This window comes from Anolis sagrei, chromosome 11 (genome assembly GCF_037176765.1).
Source record: "Anolis sagrei isolate rAnoSag1 chromosome 11, rAnoSag1.mat, whole genome shotgun sequence".
Lineage (NCBI taxonomy): Eukaryota > Metazoa > Chordata > Lepidosauria > Squamata > Dactyloidae > Anolis > Anolis sagrei.
Genome location: NC_090031.1, coordinates 6,239,334 through 6,252,928, shown reverse-complemented (window position 1 = coordinate 6,252,928; position 13,595 = coordinate 6,239,334). Strand labels below are relative to the sequence as shown.

Here is a 13,595-nt window from a genome sequence, read left to right as displayed (position 1 = left end):
CGTAGGGTTGTCGGCATAGGAAGAGATCCCAGATCCTGCAGAATCAATAGATCCCTTTTGTCTCCATATAAATAATCCAGAATGAACTTGGGGAAAGCTGAGAAAGATTCTTAAGAAAAATTGATAACCCATCACTTCCTTAGTTGACCATCAGGGCCAGGTGTTTCAGCCCATTTAAAATCCTGTATTTCTCTTATTTCTTTGATGTGCTGCATCTTAGAATCCCAAGTGTTTACATATATGTGTGTGTGTGTGGGTAACACACTATCTATCATCTATCTATCTATCTATCTATCTATCTATCTATCTATGGGGCATGGACCAACTTCGGCCCTCCAGGTGTTTTGGACTTCAACTCTCACAATTACTAACAGCCAGTAGGCTGTTAGAAAGTGTGGGAGTTGAAGTTCAAAACACCTGGAGGGCTGAAGTTACAATTCCTACCGGCTGTTAGGAATTGTGAGAGTTGAAGTCCAAAACACCTGGAAGGCTGAAGTTGGTCCATGCCTTCTCTACACTATAAAATTTATACAGTTTGATACCAATTGACCTGCCCTCACTCCATATTATTTGAAGTTTGTACTCTTTGGCAGAGAAGGCTTAAGACTTTCTAAAACGACAACTCCAGGATTCCACAGCATTTGAGCCGTGGCATTTAAACAGTGTCAACTTGCATTGATTCGGCAGCGTTGATGCACCCTGAAACTGTCCCCCTTTTCAGCCCTTAAAACAGGAAGGAGTAAATGTGTCCAAAATACCACAATAATTCTTTAGAAAAGTGATAAGAGAGCACTTCCTTTTCTTTTGCTCTTGTCGTGGGTTTCCTCTTATCCTATCTCTTCAAGGGTCATGCTTCCTTCCTGGAAATAACTGCCACTTGTTCAATCTGCCTTGTCCTCCTAACACAGTGCCACAACTATTTGGTCATTTGTGTTAATGTTGAACATTGGTGGGGGAAAGCATGCTCCACCGAGGCAGGCCGTTCTTCTGTTTTAGTCATCTGCTTCTCTGACCCTAGAACTCAACAAAAAAGTTCCTGTTTTGTAGCAGATTTCCTATAAGCAGGTGAGGTGATAGTCCTTTGTGATATTATAATTTATTTTCAGGAGAAGGCAATGGTTTACAGTGTCATAAGCTGCTGACAGGTCTGTGAAGACAGCTCCTGTCATCTGCTGACTTTCAAAACCATCTTCTGTGTTCTGAGTCAGGTGATGTGCAGCAAAAGGTTTGGAAGCCAAGATGTATGAAGAGTAGAATAGGAAGCTGGGATTATTGAGCTTGGAGAAGAGAAGGAGACATCAGAGCCATGTTTAAATATTGGAATGGAGGGAGCAAGTTTGTGTTCTGCTGTTCCAAAGACGGGGCGACGATGGAGCAATGGATTCAAATTGCAGGGGAAAAGATTCCATTAGGTAGAACTTCCTGATATCAGAGCTATTCGACAGAGGAAGACACTGCCTGGGTGGAGTCTCCTTCTTTGGAGGTTATTCAACAGATGGCCATCTGTCAGGAACACTTTGATTGTGTCTTCTAGCTTGATAGAAGGAGGTTGGACTGGGATGGTCCTTGGAGTCCTTCCAACTCTATGGGCCCTTCCACACAGCCATATAACCCAGAGCAGCAAGGCAGAAAACCCATAGTATCTGCTTTGAACTGGGATATCTGAGGGCGCTTCCAGACAGCACTAAATCACAAGTTTTAAACAGGGGGAAAAAATCCCAGAACTTCAGAAGAGGTCCACGTACAGACCTGTTGGTCCTGGGATTTCTGCTCTGTTGTCCAGACTTGATGGAGATTTAGAGGCTTCCAAGATGGCCACCACAGGACTTCCACTGGAAATGTCCACAGTTTTTTGACTTAAGATGTTTATATGTGGAGAATCCCTGCAGCGAATCACTGCAAAAGTTCCGTTCTTTGTCCTGGCCAGAGAAACTATGTCCTCACATGTTTCATGAAGTTTCTGGCACACATACAAAGTTTTTACCTTCTATTCAAGTGTCACCTTTTTTATAGGCACCAACCAATAAGGAACAAACATCTAAACCTGGGAACAAACCCAGATAATCCCTGCACTCGTGATTTCCGGGTGCAGGGATGTACAGACATGCGAAGATCTGCATATTCAGCTCAAAAATGAAATATTCCCACACCAAGAAATCTCGCATTTTTTGCCTTTTGTAGCAATTGCTTCCACGTTTACAGGGAATGGCATCTGACCACCCTCCTGTTTGTTGTGGATGCTCCTGGGATAAAGGTATTGTCTGGACAGGCCCTGAGTCCACAATGCCATATATCCCAGTTCAAAGCAGAAAATGTGAGATTCCATTCAGCTGTGTGGAAGGGGCCTCAGTTTCTATGAAAGGGGGAACAAACCTATGTCAAGCAATTATGTTTTTCCTCATATGGGGTAGAGAAGCAAAAACCAGTTTCACTCTTGTGTAATGTGCGAGAAGGCCCCCAAAAGAAAGAGTGCTTTGTTGTGTCTCCCTGCCTATCAGAATGGGGTTGGACTGGACGGCATTTGGGGTGTCTTCCGATTGTATGGTTCTAGGTCGCGTTTCAGCCTTGGTAGATATGTGCCAGCTGGAGTCCAAAACATCTGAAGGACCTGCTTACCCAAACCAGTGACCGAATTAGGGTGCAAACATGTGCCGGCCCAGAAGTTCTTGGGTGCCTACAGAAACCTGAGGGTCTCCTCTATGTCGAGTCTAGCCCTGGACTGGCCAGCGATTGTGGCCTGATCCTCTTCATCACCGGAATTGGGTTTCCTGTATAGCAGAAAGAGCCAATGAACGCCTGCGTTCGTGTGTGTGCTCTTGCAACAGAAGCAGCTCTGTGCAAACACAGCTGCGGCCGACTGTGATCGAGATAAGGCCTCGATGTGGGTGTGCGAAGAGGAGGAAGCAGCACCCGAGGGAGTGGGCTCCACTCCCATCCTGCCCTTTTTCTCCCTCTCGGGCTCAGAAGTGGGCCGCAGAACCGTTTACACCCGTGGCTGCCCTCTCCGTGGCACCAGGGCACTGCCAAGTGGACCAAAACTCCAGCAGTGCTTTGGCCTCCAGATGGGACTGGACCTTATCCTTTGGAGGTCCTCGAGAGCGACATCCCCGAGACCCTGACGCCTGGTAAATGGACTCTGTCTCCATTGGGAATGGGTCGGTTGAGTTGTGTTGGGTGGGACAGCGGACCAAAAGCGAAAGGAAGAGAGGAACAGAAAGAGGAGGAAGAGAGAGAGAGCAGCGTAGCAGAGAAGGAAGAGAGGAACAGAGAAATGAAAGAGGAACAAACTAGGAAGAGCAGAAGAGAGAGGTGGAAGAATAGGAGCAGAGGAACACGGAGTGTTGCAAATGAGCTTGACTCGCAGGAAACATGGCTTTTCTTTCCGGTTTGTAGTTTGGAGAGGTACCAGCATGTTTTGGCAGAGAAGGCTAAAGGCCTTCTAGGACAGAGTTTCTCAAACTTCCTAATGCCGCGACCCCTTAATAGAGTTCCTCATGTTGTGTTGACCCCCAACCATAACCTTATTTTTGTTGCTACTTCATCACTGTCATTTTGCAACTGTTATGAATCGTGATGTAAATATCTGCTATGCGGGATGTATTTTCATTCACTGGACCAAATTTGGCACAAATACACAATACGCCCAAATTTGAATACTGGCATGGTTGGTGGGGGGATTAATTTTGTCATTTTGGAGTTGTAGTTGCTGGGATTTATAGTTCACCTACAATCAAAGAGCATTCTGAACTCCACCAATGATGGAATTGAACCAAACTTGACACACAGAACTCCCATAACCAACAGAAAATATTGGAAGGGTTTGGCGAGCATTGACCTTGAGTTTTGGAGTTGTAGTTCAGCTATATTCAGAGAGAACTGTGGTCTCAAACAGTGATGGATCTGGACCAAATTTGGCACGAATACTCAATATGCCCGAATGTGAATGGTGGAGTTTGAGGAAAATAGACCTAGACATCTGGGAGTTGTCATTGCTGGGATTTATAGTTCACCTACAATAAAAAAACATTCTGAACCCAGCAACGATAGAATTGAGCCAAACCTCGCACACAGAACACCCATGTTTTGAAGGGATTAGCTGGTGCGAACTTCCCTCGAGCCTCGCATGCTCTCCCTCGCCCACATATGTGCACCAAGCACACCTACTCTCCCCTCCCCGCTTGGAGTCTCAGAAACAGCCCTCCCCTTGGCTGAGAGGCCGGCCAATCACAGCTTTTGGTGGGATGATTCCAAAAAGGAAGAGAAGGACAGGTGGAGAGATCTTCATCCTTCTCTGCCAAAGGGGTTCCCAAGACCATCGAAAATATAGTTTTCTGATGGTCTTTGGCGAAGCCCTCTGAAACCCCCTTGCAAGCCCCTCCAGGGGTCCCGACCCCCAGGTTGAGAAACTCTGCAGCTGAAGTTTTCTTCTCCTTTCATGCTTCCACTGAGAGGACAAAGGGCAACTTCTGGTTGGAGTACCATGGCAGCTTGATGTCTGCAGTAGAGCCTTTTAGTGGCTTTCCAGTGGAGGTTTACTACTGGAAAATAAATCTTCCTGGAACAAGGAAGAGCCAGACATTAATAAGACTTCCCGTTGACCTGCTACAGGCAAACATGTGGAGCCAGGGCAGGGTTACCTGCCAGTAGGAGTGGAAGGACTTCCCATCAGTCAAACTCAACCATTAATATGCAAGCCTTCTTTGCAAGGCATTAAAGCTGCAAAAAACTCCAACTTCTGAAAACCAAGTGTGATATATTTAATAATCTAAGAAAGATCTGTCCTAATCAGAGATACCAACCCGGTGAGTTGCACATTTTCTCTATAAAGGACAATACTTTAAATACAAAACGTTTATGTTAATTGACAGAAGAAATGCAGGGAGGGGTTTACAGGAAAGAAGACTTTAAGTAACTAGGGGATTTAATCTAAAAGTCACTTTGTCCTTAAAAAGGACAAACAGAAAAGAAAGACTGTGTGTTTAAACTATAGATTAAGCCAAAATGTTTTTGCCTTCTCCCTCGTTTGGAGGTTAAGCAATTATTTACATCAAGGCATCTGAATTACTGGTTTACTCAAAGACTGATTAGAAAAGCTGTGATTTTGCACTGCATAAGGCAGTGGTTCCCAACATTTTTTTGACCAGGGCCCACTTTGACCAGGGACCACTTAGACCAGGGACTGCTTAGACAAGGGACTGCTTAAACCAGGGACCGCTTTGACCGGGGTCCATTTTGACCGAGGTCCATTTTGACCAGGGACCGCTTAGATCAGGGACCGCTTAGATCAGGGACCGCTTTGACAAGGGACCGCTTCGATCAGGGACCACTTTGACCAGAGACCACTTTGATCAAAGACAGCTTTGACCAGGGACCTCTTGACCATGGACCACTTGACCAGGGACCACTTAGACCAGGGACCACTTTGACCAGGGACCGTTTAGACCAGGGACCACTTTGACCAGGGTCCATTTTGACCAGGGACCACTTAGACCATGGACCGCTTAGACCATGGACCGCTTAGACCATGGACTGCTTAGACCAGGGACCGCTTTGACCAGGGACCGCTTTGACCAGGGACCACTTTGACCAGGGAACTCTTGACCATGGACCACTTAGACCATGGACCGCTTAGACCATGGACCGCTTAGACAAGGGACCACTTTGACCAGGGACCACTTTGACCAGGGACAGCTTTGACCAGGGCCGCTTTGACCAGGGACCACACTCCAACATTAGTACCAAAAGGATTACGAATTGTTTTTTGGTCAACTTTGGATTTGGTTTGGTTATTTGGCATGCTGATCCAGAAAATTGCATTGGATAGACCACATCAGCTCTAGCTTCTGATACAGAACATATACCATCCAGTAGTTGCCATCTGCTTGCCCACAGAAAACCATATTTAATAATCTAAAGCTGATGTGGTCTATCCAATGCAGTGTTCTGAATCAGCACCAACCCAAATAACCCCAGGAACAGGACTAAGAACAAAGACATCAAGGCACCTCATGGTATGGTTCCACCCAGGGGGGAAGGTGGAGGAGGAGAAGCAGCAGTCAGGAGGCTTGTTGTCACACCTTTCATGGTTAGTCAGCATCTGCCCTCCTGACATCCTCGTTGCCTCGGCAATGTAAGAGGGTTTCCCGAGACCAGTTGCTCTCATTGCAACGGTGTAGTAACGGTGAGGCCATGGACCATATTTTAGTTCTTGCAAACCACTGGTGGACCATGGACCATAGATTGGGAACCATTGGTATAAGGCATGGAAGAACCTACTTGTAAGACTATAACTTCTTTACACATAAGGCTTAAAATGACAACAAGGGAAATGGCTATGGCCAAGGCAGAAAGGAGGCGTGACTCTATAGACAAAATGGAAGGATATGCTAGTTCTGTAGAGTTGCAAAGAATATAATAATAATAATAATAATAATAATAATAATAATAATAATACTTTATTTATACCCTGCCATCATCTCCCCAAGGGACTCGGAGCGGCTTACATGAGGCCAAGCCCAACAACACATCAATTAAAAAAAAAACAATACAATTAATATATCACATATAAACAATAACATGTAAAGATTTAAGAAACCTATGGCCGGGCCAAATGTAATAGTTTAAAATTTAAAAATACTGGAAGAATTCCAAGAAGTGAGTATGGATTTGCAAAAATCAAATGATTTGTGGAAACAAGAACTGAGTTGAGATATTAAAAAGTCAAATGAGTCACTGAAACAGGAATACGATGTATGGATAACTTGAAGCATATGCTCCATAAAGAACATGTGATTAAAGAGTCGGTAGAATGCATGAGAAATGATTTTTTTAAAAAGTAAAACAGAAAATCTCACTAGTGAAGTAGAAAGAGATTTAGATAACCTAGCATTACTGGAATTAAAAGAAAAATAATATTAATTAAGGTCTATGCCAGAAGAAGAGGAGGAGGATATTTATTTATTATTATTTATTTACTATATTTGTATACCGCCCCTCTCAGCCTTCAGGCGACTCGAGGCGGTTTACAAGGCAAAATTCAATGCCACCAAGAACACAATTACAATATAAAACATCAACATCAATAAAATCATAACACTATAATAAAACATAATTCCACAAATACTCATTAAAACAATGTCCAGTCCCTTCATGTAGTTGTTCCATTCTTATGCCCGTTACTCAGTATTCGCAAATGCCTGCCCAAATAGCCATGTCTTAAGTGTCTTCCAAAATGCTAGGAGCAAAGGAGCCAATCTGATCTCCCTAGGAGGGCCACCACTGAGAAGGCCCTGTCTCTCGTCCCTGCCAGCCCTGCTTGTGATGATGGTGGGACCGAGAACAGGGCCTCTCCAGGCGATCTTAAAGTCCTTGAAGGTTCATAAGGGAGATTCGTTCAGACAGGTAAGTTGGGCCAAAATAGGAAGATCATTACACCCCTGGAAAAAACTGTTAAGAGTGCGGACAGGAAGAATTGGAGCCAGAAATTGATACAATATACAGAATTAATTCCCGGATGGCTAAACAAAGGAAGTTAGCAAGAGATATTATTGTACATTTTATGTGGAAGAGAACCAGAGATTGTATCTTGCAGGCCCATTATACATTTGGTTTGAAAATAAATGACAAGGAAGTAATAGTTATGAAAGAAATTCCTACTAGAATATTAAGGAAAAAGGAAGGAATAGATCTTCCTTATTGATAAATTCAAACAGCATAACATTTTATTCAGATGGGTTAAATTGGGAGGTGTACAGACTCTAGATTCCATCTAAACTCTATCCCTAAAACCAGAGTTTTCCTTGATTAGCATTGAATGGCCTTTCAGCTTCAAAGCATGGCTGCTTCCTGCTTGGGGGAATCCTTTGTTGGGAGGTGTTAGCATTCTTTCATGGCTGGAATCCCCCTGTTTTCTGAGTGTTGTTCTTTATTTACTGTCCTGATTTTAAAGTGTTTTTTTTTTTAATACTAGTAGCCAGATGATGATTTCCTCCTTTCTGTTGAGATTGTCCACATGTAGTCTGGCACGGTGGTTGTTGGAGTGGTCCAGCATTTCTGTGTTCTCAAATCATATGCTGTGTCCACGAATCAAGGAACATGAAAGGCAGTGAGACCACTTTGTCCACTCCATGTTGCTGAGGTTGAGGGCGGCTTTCCTTTTGTGAGAAGACCGAGGCAAAGAAGGCGTTAAGTAGTTCTGTCTTTTCCCTGTCTATCCCCTGTCAGCATGTCCTGTAGGTCTTCTTGACTTCTTCCCTTGGAGCAGAAATGAAGCCAGACCAGTTTAGCTTCATGGTCCTAGCAATCCAAAACATTAATAAGTAGCCGAGCAAGTATTTCAAGCTGCTAATCCAGATCTGCAGTTTGATCTATAGGGGTTAGGAGCGACTCCATGTCGTAAGGACTATTTCCTGAATGCCTTCGATGATTTTGAGCTTTTCAATTTTCATTCAAAAAGGCTCACAAAATGTTAAACTGCATTTTATGAATTCAGTTGCCTGGGTTATTTGAAAAAGTCAGTTTTTTATTTGTACCAAATACATAAGGTGGTGGGTGAACTACAACTCACATCAGGACTGGTCAGCTCTAAGAAACTCAATCCATACTTAAAGTTTGTTATGTTGAGTAAGTTTACTCTGGACGCATCATGGGTGGGGATCAGTGTGCATCCTGGCTGTAGTCCGAAGAATGACTATCGTAATGTACACTTCCTAGTGTCTATGGGTGCAAATGCAGTGTCAAAATTAATGCAGTTTGGCACCACTTGAACTCCCATGGCTCAATGCTATAGAATCCTGAGAGTTGTAGTATCATAAGACCAATATAGCCTTCTAGCGGCCCACCAAACTATAACTCCCACAATTCTGTAGCATTGAGCTTTGGCATTTAAGCAGTGACAAACCACATTAATGTGACAGTGTAGACACAATGTATTGTTGAAGGCTTTCATGGCCAGAATCACTGGGTTTTTGTAGGTTTTTTTGGGCTATATGGCCATAGTCTAGAGGCATTCTCTCCTGATGTTTTGCCTGCATCTATGGCAAGCATCCTCGGAGGTAGTGAGGTCTGTTGGAACTAGGAAAAGGGGTTTATATATTTGTGGAATGACCAGGATGAGACAAAGGACTCTTGTCTGCTGGAGCTAGGTGTGAATGTTTCAACTGGCCACCTTGAGGGACCAGCATGTGGACAATTTCAACAGAAAGGAGGAAACCATGAAAATGAACAAAATTTGTCTATTAAAAAAAACTCAAAAATAACAACAGAAAAACAACAGAGAGGAAACAAAGACATCTAATCACCTCTCAACAAAAGTTTGCTCTAGGCTAATCAAGGTGGTCAGTTGAAACATTCCCACCCAGCTCCAGCAGACAAGAGTCCTTTGTCCCACCCTGCTCCTTCCACAGATATATAAACCCTTTTTCCTAGTTCCAACAGACCTCACTTCCTCTGAGAATGCCTACCATAGATGCAGGCAAAACGTCAGGAGAGAATGCTTCTGGAACATGGCCATACAGCCCGGGAAAACTCATAACAACCCGATGCTGGAACTCTTCAATTACCTCAAAATTAGCAGGCAATGTCATAACATTATTAACCACTAGATGGCAATGCTGTTGAAGAAGTTGTAGGAAACATCTTCAAGGGTAAGTGGCATTGGCCTTGCAACTAAGAGTGCAGAGTATAGATGGACCACAAATCCACAAAATTATACAGTGTAGATGGATCCCAAATCCACATCTTTTCTTAGGCAAACCGAACAGTGGCTATCTGGTTTGGAACTTGTCACTCATAAGAAGGAGATAAATGCACTCAACGACTCTAATCACTGTGCCTTCCCATCTTTTCTCCTATTGCAGAGACAAAGGTCTTCCAAGGTCTACAGGAGGAGCCTGAGATGGACGGCCGAAAGCCTACCCTAAAAAGCTCCCAGAAGGTTTCCTTGCTCTCTTCCTCGGTGCGAACTGTCATTCGTCTTCGGCGGACGACTCAAGTCCTCAAGAAGGGCCTCCCATCCAGAGATTCCCCATCCAAGGTCCTCCAGCGCCAGCAATCCTTGGGTAAAGTCAAAGCGGGCAACCAAGCCAGCTTCCAAGGTTCCCAATATTTTACTTTCGACACCTCTGCACAACCTCCACAAAGCATCAAGAAGAAGAAGAAGAGACCCAAGAACCCTCGGGTTTTGTACCCGGGATGTTCTCGGAAATACCTCCCGACAGAGCACAAGAGCAAAGCCAAGAGGTGCCTCCTCCTCCTGGTTGGCATCATCTGCTTCCAGATCCTCAATGCCATTGAGAACTTGGATGACAATGTGATGAAATATGAGTTGGACGGGCTGGAGAAGACCATGCGGAGGGAAGTCTTTGGGCAGGCCTTGGCTGTGGAGAACGTGATGGGCCTGCTGAAGGACTACTTAGCCACCCACATCCACAACAAGCCCTTGGTGATCTCCTTCCACGGCCCAAGTGGGGTTGGAAAAAGCCACATAGGATGGTTGCTCGCCAAACACTTCCGGTCCATTATAGGCCACGAAATGGTGCTCCATTATTTCACCCAGCACCATTGTCCCGAAGGTGTCCCTGCAATGTCCTGCCAGTTGGAGCTCTCCAAGATGGTCACCGAGATGGTCACCCAAGCAGAAGTAGAAGAAAAGATCCCTTTGTTTATTCTGGATGAGGTGGAGTCCATGTCACCCGATTTGTTGGACACCCTTGGAGGGTTCTTCCACACCAACCAAACCAATGAGTTCCTCAATGCCATCTATGTCCTAATCAGCAACTTTGGGGCCAAAGAGGTCACCGATGTTCTTCTCCAGAATGTCACCATGGACCTCCTGGAGGCCCAGAGGACAACGGAGCACCTTCGGACGATCCTAAGTCCCGTTTTGAGTCAAATCCACCCACTTTGGACATCGGCAGAGATTGTTCCCTTCGTGTTGCTGGAGAAGAGCCATGTCCGGAGCTGTTTCTACGAGGAGATGATGAGCGAAGGGATCTACCCAGATCCCAACCACATTGAGCGCTTGGTCAGTCAGCTGGGCTATTACACCAAAGGGGAGCTGGAGTTGGCCATCACAGGTTGTAAGCCAGTTGTAGGCAAGGTGAATCTGCTTTAAGGGAAGGCAAACATCTTGGGACAAAGTCCTGCTTCTCTTTGTTATTTGGGGAAGGTGTGGAGTGTATCCGGTCACTGGAAGCAACGTGTAGCTATGTGTAATACATTCCTGGAAACAGCAAGTAATTACATGGAACATTGCTGGAGACAACGAGTCGTTACATAGAACACAGGCTTGGAAACAATGGGTTGTTACACGGAACACATACTTGGAAACAACGAATTGTTACATGGAACACATACTTGGAAACAATGAGTTGTTACATTGGGTTGTTGTGAGTTTTCCGGGCTGTATGGCCATATTCCAGAATCGTTACATGTAACACATTACCTATTTTTGGTAACAAGGAGGAAACAAAGTGATGTTTCACACATCATGCAACAAAATATTGGTGGAACACATTGTTGGTGTATTGAAATTGTTTTCTAGTTACTTTTCAATGTTACTCTTTCGGAGTCATTTCGAACAGAATGGTTCAGGCTTATGGCGTTCTCTTATTTCTTCTGAAGTTCTTTTCCCATTGATGATCAAAATGGGAACAAGCAAGAGCAGCAAATTACTTTTCAAATACAAGGGGTATAAATAAATATAATAATAGTAATAGTAATAATAATAAAGTAAGAAGAACAAACTACTTTCAAAAAATAACTAGCCAACGTCAGATTTTTTACCCTAATGATTAAATTTGTTTCCAAATAAACAGAGATAAGAGAGGAAAGTGGACATATATTTAGGACTAAAGGAAGCTATGTGATATGAGACATTCACCCGAATCTGCTCTACTTTGCTTTCCTTCCACTTGTTGATAGCAATATTGACCAGTTTCCCTTTCCAGAAGGAAATTAAAAATCTTTGGAAGCATCTTGAGTTTCTGGAACTTTTCATTTTGAGTGGCAAAGTCCCAGGTTTGCATCCAAACTGTTCCTTGAAACTTCTCTTGCGTTCTTCCGTCTCTGTCTCCCATTGATCATGTACCTCCTCCAGTATGATTCGATATCCACGGTTTCGCTTACCTGGGGAAATGGGGCACGGCTAATCACCAGCAGTCTCAGACTTTGCCCGACAGCGAAGCAATTCAAAAATAGCCTTCCCTTCACCTTCTTATGCAATAATCCCAAAATCGAGGCAGGTTGGGTGATAAAGCAGGTGTGGTGACTCACCTCAGTGTTTGATTTTTATTTCTGTTGCCGTCTTGCGGCTTCTTCTTTTTTCCAACACAGCCAGCGGTCATGTATTAATAACCTCTCTCTAAAAATAGCAAGGTATTTTTTGGCATTCTTCTTCCCCCTTACATTTCACCACACAGAACCAGGTATTTGCCTACTTAGGCCGTCTTTTGAAATGAATGGCAATCATTATCAAACAAGTGAGTCATGAGAGACAAGAGAAACATGGCTAGTAGAGTCACTGAAATGATTTGAAAAGTTTGCAGGTTTTATTTTAGGTTTTGGGAAGTTTATTAGATGGTGCCATTCGTAATAATAATAATAATAATAATAATAATAATAATAATAATAATATAATATTCTTGGGCTGATTCTTGCAGCCCAAGAACAAGCCATTAGAACCAACGCCATCAAAGCCAGAATTGAAAAGTTGGCAACAGATCCCAAATGTAGACTCTGCAAGGAAGCAGATGAAACAATAGATCACATCCTCAGCTGCTGCAGGAAGATTTCACAGATGGACTACAAGCAGAGGCACACCACCATTGCTCAGATTGTTATAGAGCAGGAATTTAGGGGTCTTTGCCAGGAGGCAGAGACCAATCTGACACTTTAAAGAGTTCGTTACCCTGGCGAGACAGAGAGAAGCACCCAATCCCTGATTTTTCCCAATAAAAGCACTCACCAAGTTGAAGGAGGTTTATTAGTGATTCAGCTGAAAAGGATGCAGAGTGGCAATCATTCGCCAAGCAGAGCATGTGGTTACAGAAGTAAAGGCCATTTTTATAGAAAATACAGAGTTGTGAGTTTCAAAATTCCCGCTCCCCCCTCCCGCCCAGCTCAAAGGGGATTGGCTGATGCGCAAACAGCTGGGAGGAGGCTTGGCCGTCCCCCATGCATCAGGGCCAATCATAGGGCTTTCGTGGGGCACCAGAGCCTATCAGTAGGCTCTTGCTGCCTCGACGCTCCAGTGAATCAGAAGGGAGGGAGGCGGGATGAAGGGAGACAATGCATTCTGGAGTGGATTATGGAGTTTTAATGTTCTTAGGCTTATCGAGTCCAGGGATCGGCCTTCCAGAGAAGCCACTTTATTGTCCTGAGATGGGCCTGTGATAAGCATCCGAGTTTTCCTCTTACAATCAGATAGGGCACAAAGGGGAAACTTTTGTGAATGTCCATAATGGAAAGATTTGAAAGAAAAATGGCTTGAAGGGAAAAGAGGACTTTCCTAAGGTCATATTCCCCCCATTGTAATATGATTAAAAAGTCTGCCAAACAGAAATCCTAATGGTGGCCCAACTCCGAAGTCAAAAGGA

The 13,595-nt window shown here is 44.1% G+C and overlaps 1 protein-coding gene across 1 annotated transcript; it reads left to right on the top strand.

Annotated features, from left to right (window-relative positions):
- Window positions 1-2,872: 2,872 nt before the first annotated feature.
- TOR4A (torsin family 4 member A) lies at window positions 2,873-12,574 on the top strand. Its single transcript, XM_060757432.2, has 2 exons — window positions 2,873-3,125; window positions 9,858-12,574. The coding sequence occupies exon 2, from the start codon at window positions 9,896-9,898 to the stop codon at window positions 11,111-11,113; it is 1,218 nt and encodes a 405-aa protein (XP_060613415.2). The 5' UTR covers window positions 2,873-3,125; window positions 9,858-9,895; the 3' UTR covers window positions 11,114-12,574.
- Window positions 12,575-13,595: the final 1,021 nt, after the last annotated feature.